Source organism: Cricetulus griseus (genome assembly GCF_003668045.3).
Source record: "Cricetulus griseus strain 17A/GY chromosome 1 unlocalized genomic scaffold, alternate assembly CriGri-PICRH-1.0 chr1_1, whole genome shotgun sequence".
NCBI classification, from domain to species: domain Eukaryota; kingdom Metazoa; phylum Chordata; class Mammalia; order Rodentia; family Cricetidae; genus Cricetulus; species Cricetulus griseus.
The window spans coordinates 139,957,059-139,963,815 of record NW_023276807.1 but is presented as its reverse complement, the minus strand read 5'-3'; the positions used below and the strand labels follow the sequence as shown (position 1 = coordinate 139,963,815).

At 39.2% G+C, this 6,757-nt stretch overlaps 1 protein-coding gene across 1 annotated transcript in view; it reads right to left on the bottom strand.

Annotated features, from left to right (window-relative positions):
* Window positions 1–3,211: 3,211 nt before the first annotated feature.
* Window positions 3,212–6,757, bottom strand: part of Cwh43 (cell wall biogenesis 43 C-terminal homolog) — a 45,433-nt gene continuing 41,887 nt past the window's right edge. The window contains exon 16 of the mRNA XM_035453237.1: window positions 3,212–3,408. Coding sequence (XP_035309128.1) covers window positions 3,330–3,408 — 79 coding nt within the window. The 3' untranslated portion in view covers window positions 3,212–3,329. The remainder of the gene's footprint in view (window positions 3,409–6,757) is intronic.

Below are 6,757 nucleotides of genomic sequence, written 5' to 3'. Positions count from 1 at the left end.
ATTCCATTGAAGAGGAAGGAGTCAAGAGCCTGAGAAAGGTGGAGGCAGAAACTGCCAGGAGTAAATCCAATAGAAACTGGCTTGGCAGTCATACATTTTCTGTCATAGGATTCTGTCTTCCACAGCCTACCCACCATTCCCAGCCCAGATTGGGAGTCCCTGGCTTATCACACTTATTTTACAAAGAGCACACTGTGGAAAATGAAAAAGTCAACCTGAAGTTATGTACACCTCCCAGGTTCAAGGACAAGCCAAGCTTGAACATTTTGGCAAGAAATTAAAAGTGTAAAGACTGGCCTAATAGATGATGAAAAGAGAGAGAAAATTAAGCCTAGAACTCTAAAAATAATTCTAACTAAAATTCAAAAATCATTGATATGATTTAGCATCATATCCCAAGGTCACAGAGATGGCCCTGGTTAAACTAAATGTCACAAAACAAAAACCAATAGTCATGGACCTTAGAAAGGGACAGTGTGGGGGTATGGGTAGGCATGGGAAGTAGAGAGAGTAGGGGGAGGAGAATATCCAGAAAGCATTATGTACATATAGGAATTGTCAAAGAACTAAGTAAATAAGTGTAAGGTCAATCATACAGAAGGATGGAGCAGATCAGTGATCACTAGAGACAGGGAAGTATGAGGAGAACAGAAAGTAGCCTACTAAAAGGCACTGAAGTGCCAATCTGGGTTCCTATAGCACAGCACTGGCTATTGGTTAAAGCAAGCTATGATCATTTTCAAATGACTTCTGTATAAAAAAATTCCTGGCAAATAAAAATGATTGACACCTAAGACAACAGAAGTGCTTTTCACTCTGGTTTGTTTGTCATGTGTTGCAGTCCTGTATCAAGTTATGAGAACACACTCTGTGAAGATGTACCAGAGTTATATTTCAATAGCAAGTTGGGGGAAAATAGAAGTTTAAAAGTAGCACATCAAAAAATAAGTGGAAATAAAAAAAGAAAAAGAAACAAGTGTTATTCTCATCTTCAATATAGGAAAAATCTGAAACCAACTGCAACATCTTGTCATCCAGCTGTACTTTATAAGAAAAAAATAAAATGGGTAAGCGCCAAAAATATTAGAAACTGTTTACAGAGATATTATTAGGAAGTTTCTGTTATGGAAAAACTACTGGAAAAATATTTATATGGGTGTTTTCCTCTGCTAATAAGCAGAGCAAGCAGGAATTATCTGCATACTGTCTTTTCTACAAAGAGAAGGAATTAGGCCCTAGAACAACTCAACCATAGAACATTGGCTCTGCTGCTACCATTAGCAAGAAGCCCAGATTTCCATAGAAATTATTTAATCTCTATACATTTCCTTCAAAACCATAAAATACTGCTGAGACTATATGACACTGTGCTGAGCTCACAGATCACAGCAATCTACTAATGACCTCAGTCACTGTCCCATTGTCTCCAAAGCAGTCATCATCAGTTCCCAGGATGGCAGCCACACAATTTAACACAAGAATCGAGTCTCCATCTCCACATCAATGCAATGTCGGTGCTGCAAAGAGCCTGCATCTAGAGAAATGGGTCAGCCACACCTCTCTGCCACCACCAGGGCCATTATTTTATCCTGGAATCCAACAGCAGTCAGCATCAGTGAAACCAGGATGGTTGGAGGCGCTAGAATAATGGATGTAAGCTAAAGGGGATTATATAACACCAGTGTCACACACTTTGTGTAGCTAGAGATGTGGACTTGACTTGAGGAGAGCACACTGCTATGTGAGGGTATCAGTGGAACAGTTAATATGCATACTGGCAAAGACAAGAAGGATGTTAAACAGTACATTTGAGTTTTGCCCTGTGTCTATCAACCTCTGGATCAGTGGGGTTTGGTTTTGGTTTCTAACCTATCTTCCAGTTCACAAATTTCCTTCAACTATTTGTTTATTCTGATGTTAAATCATTTCAGTGAATTTTTTATTTCAGTTGGCATTGTTTTTTAGAGTGCTGGAATTTATTTTTCTCTCTTTTCCAATCTGTTGGACCACTCTTTACACTTTTAGTTTCTTGCCAAAGTGTTTAATCATGGCTGGTTCTTGAACCTGCGAATTGTAGTTGCTTTATAGTCTGGACCTGATAAATTCCATATTGGAAGTGTCAGCAAGTCTGCTTTTCTTGTCTGTTGTTTCTATTCATGGTGGCTTATGTTCACTCTTTGACTGTGTGCTGGATGGTGTATCTGAAAATACTGTAGAAATAACTTGATACATATTGTCCTTTCCCCAGAGATTATTGATAGAAATAAAATTATTTTGTCTATACCAGTAGGATTTGATGTGGGATTACCCTTTTGTATGCTGTGACTATGTTTTATTCCCATGGGTTAATAAAACAGCTGATTTGGCTTATAGCAAGGCAGGATGGAGCCAGGCAGGAAAGCCAAACTAAAAAAGACAGGGAAAGAGAAGGGCAGAGTCAGGGAGAGAAGCCAGTGAGCCACTGGAGCAGCAAGATGTACTAGAGAACGGGTAATGCCACAAAGCCACATGGCAAAATATAGGCTAATAGAAATGGGTTAATTTAAAAGTAGGAGCTAGTTAGTAAGAAGCCCGAGCTAATAGACCAAACAGTTTGCAATTAATATTAAGCTTCTGTGTGATTACTCGGGACTGGGTGGCTAGGAAATGAAAGCACCACCTCCATTTGCAGTGAGTGTGTGTGTGTGTGTGTGTGTGTGTATGTGGTCTGTACATGTGGACACTAGATGTATCGTTCTCCACTTTATTTTTTGAGACAAGGTCTCTCACTGAGTCTGGTTCTCACTGACAGGCTAGATTGACTGGTTAGTGAGCCCCAGGACCTGTCTCTCTCTGTCACTTCCCAGGACTGGGGTTATGGAGGAGTGCTGCCACATCTAGCATTTTACAGAGATGCTGGGGATCCAAACTCATGTCTCCATGCATGCACAGCAAGCACTTTACCCATTGAGCTATCTTCCCTTGGCCAAGTGGTGTTAAAATAATCACAAGTCTGTGGTTTCTTCTTTCCCTCACCCTACCCACTTTATCTCTGGCAGTGCTGAGAATTGAACCTAGGGCCCCATGCACACCAGGCAAGCACTCTACCACTGAGCTCCAGCCCTGAACTTAACTTTCTTATATAATTACACACTTTTTAAAATAAAAGTAACTCAGAGAGATGCCTTTATTAAGCATCAATAGCTTATGAATTGATGGAATTCCCACTGCACGATGTCACCCTTTTTAACTCTTGGGGTTCATCACATGTATCCTTCTGTCTTCATTAAACTCTTCTTTGAGCTGTACATATTTCTCCCAGTCAACAATAACATCTTGTCTAGAAGGGTTCAGATGAAATACTTGGGTGTATTCATGTGAAAATGGTGGTTGTTCTCATAATTGTGCCCTTCTTTGTAGGAGCCAAATCTAAAAAAGAAAAGAAAAACAATGACAGGGGAAAACTGTGCAGAAAGGAGGGCTGTTCCTATGGAAAATGTCAACCATAAGTTATAGTACTTTTATCTTCTTATCACAACATGAGATCAATCTATAAAACAGCAAGTGGTGAATCAAATGAAATCAAATGAAACAGGAATTACAAAGGATTTATGGGAAAGGCAGGTTGACAATCTTAACTCCAAAGCATTTTTACTGGTAACAGATCATTTCAAAGGCACAAAGGTCCAGGGATCTTCAGTTGATAAAGCTGCTTGAAAAATATGTGAGTTTTCTATCTAGTCTTAGGGTTGTCTGCCTTATAGGCACCTGAGGGTTTATCTAGGTGCATTTGTGCCTATGTATAATCTGTCTTGGCTCAGATCTTCTAAATTGCCCACAAGTGCTCATGTGTTGCAGATTTCCTTTGCTTCGCTGAAGGATTAGTAACCACACAGCCTTGATCGATGGGACATTATACTCAAGGCACTGAGAGCAAAGACCACAGCAAGTGAATCGTGGACTTTCTTTCCTTCATTGGCAGCCATGATAACCAGCTAGTCTCTGTACTGTAGATGACTGAGTCTGTTTACTTCACCATCCTAAGGGGATAGTGAGGAAATAGCAACACTTTGCAGAACCTTTTATTGTTCTTTACCTACAGCTATATGGTCAGAAAGTAAGAAAGAATGTGTCCAAAGACATAAGAAAGGGATTCTTAAAGACTTTTTGCAAAAATAAGAGAATCAATGTGGAACATCAACTAAACCGATTGGCTAAAATTCAGTACATCCATACAATGCAATCATAAAAATGTTCCAAGGAGATTATTGTGGGAGGGAAAAGTGATGGGGAGAAAGAAGAATCGGAGGGGAGGAGAAAAGGGTAGATGCGATCTTAGCAGAGTTATAAGCCTGATGTTACTAAAAAGAAAATTTTTCAGTAGATAAATCAAGTTGAACAGGAAGTATCAGAGGAAGAATACAATAAAAGAACCACAAAATAATCAAAAAACAATTGTTTAATGGCAGCTGTAAGTTCTTATCTATTGATTACTTTAAATGTAAATACATCAAATTCTCCACCCATGAAACAGATTACAATCAAATGAGGTTTTGTTTTGTTCTTTTAGATCCAACTATAAGCTGCCTGTACAACTCAATTTAGCTTTAATAGCACACACAGCCTGTAAGTGAAGGGCTGCAAAGATACTCCATTCAAATGACAACTAAGAGTGAATAGGGTGGTTATGCCTATAGAAGATAAAATGGACTGTGAATCAAAAACTGTCACAAGAGACCAAGAAAGTCATTATATAATGACAAGGGAGTCAGCTCATCAATGGAATGTAACAATTGTAAGTATATGTATACTCAGTGTGCCTAAGTATATAAAGGGATGCTATAAAAAAAAGACATTAATAGGAGAAGGAATTCAATAGCCACTTTCAACAACAGATGCAGGACAAAGCAGATTCAACACTGCACTACAGCAAAAATGTATTCAACATATATATACAGAAGATTCCATTATGGCAGCATATTAAATATTCTTTTCAAGCTCACACATGGCACATTCTCCAGAACTGATCCTTTTGCTACGACACAGAGCAGTCTTAATAAATTCAGGAGCATCTGAATCATATCAACTGTCCTTTCTAAACACAGTGGTGTGAAACTGGACAGTATCCAGGGGCAGAATTGCAGAATTCACAAATATGCAGAAATTAAAACTACATACTTACAAATGACCAATGACTCAAAGAAGTAATAAAAAAGAAAAAATAAATAAAATATTGATGTGAGTTAAATAGAAATATAACATACCAAAAGTAAGAGTGGTTGTAAGAAAGAAGTCTGTAGCAATAACTGTATGAATTATGGGGGGGGGATGATTTAAAGAGACAGCTTTACGCCTTAGTAAGCTAGAAAAAGAACAAACCATGCCCCTAATCAATGTTGGAAATAACAAAGATGAGAGCAAAATAATGAGAGGACAGAAAAACAAAAGATCAAAGAGACTGAGGGTCAGCTTCTAAAAGAGAATAAAAACCTGATAAACCTCTAGATACACTTATTAACAACAGAGAGAAACCTCAAAGAAATTTATGATGAAAGATATCACAGAAATACAAAAGATTGCCAGCATCTACCACAAACAATAATTCATCAACAAAATATGCAACCTACCAAGATGAAATTTTGAAGACATGTAAAATATAAACAGTTTGGTAATTAGTATAAAGACTGAGTCAGTTGTCCACACAACACCCCCACAAAAATCAGCTCAAGACCTGGTGCTTCTATGCAATATTTAAAGAAATGTTAATGCCAGCCCTCCTCAAACTCTTGCAAGAAACTGAAAAAGACAGAATCCTTCAAATAAATGCATTTTATTAGGTCAGAATTTTGTAGTCAGAAAATCTGACAGAAAAGCACAGGAGCTAAATAGACATTTCTCAAAAGCAAAAAAGCAAACAAAAATCATCCAAACATTCAAACAGTTTTATGGGGGAATTGCTGCAGATCACTAACCAAGGAAACAGGTAGAATCGAAAGGAAGGAGCGGTCCTGCAAGATGGCAGACTAATGCTGCCTCTCCATGACCTAGGTAAGGAGAAGAGTCAGCATAAAAAAAGAATACACTAAGGCTGGCACTAAAGCTCAATTGGAGAGTTCCTGCCTTGCATACCAGAAGCCCTGGGTTCAGTACTAGTACTGCAAACACTTAACATGAGACTATAATTATGGCAATGAAAGGGGGATGCAGAACAATCAGGAGTTCAAGGTCATCCTTGGCTACATAGTGAAGCCTGGGATATAAATCCTGAGAGAGGAGGAGAAGAGGGTAGAGGGATGAAGGGAGAGAAAAGGCAAAGGAAAGAAAGAAAAATGGAAATGGAGGTAAGGGGGGATGAATATAGTCTACTGAAGAAAGAAAGAGATTTGGGCGTTCACGAAGGTAGTGGTAGAACAGCTAAAAAGTGCAGAGGAAAGACTGGTGGCATGACAAAAGGAAGAGTTCATGCTGAAACCAGCACTGTGTGGCTTCCCATTGGAGGAGGGGAAACGGAAACCTCGTGCTAAGGAGTGCCAAGGGGAGCCTGGTGGCCTTGGTGAAAGGCAAATTGGTAGTCTTGCCCTCAGGTCATGACCTCAGTGCTCACAAAGCCTCAAATCTAGTTGGTGAGATGATGGCTCCTCTCACCATCTAGATGGGTCAGCAGCAGAGAGGAATCCTACTGTGTCATTCTGTATGATTGAGAAGGGTGGCGGTCGGTGTCGTATTGAAGGAGGACCTGTTTTTTAAAGCTAAGTCGTCTTGAGCAGCTGAGAACGAG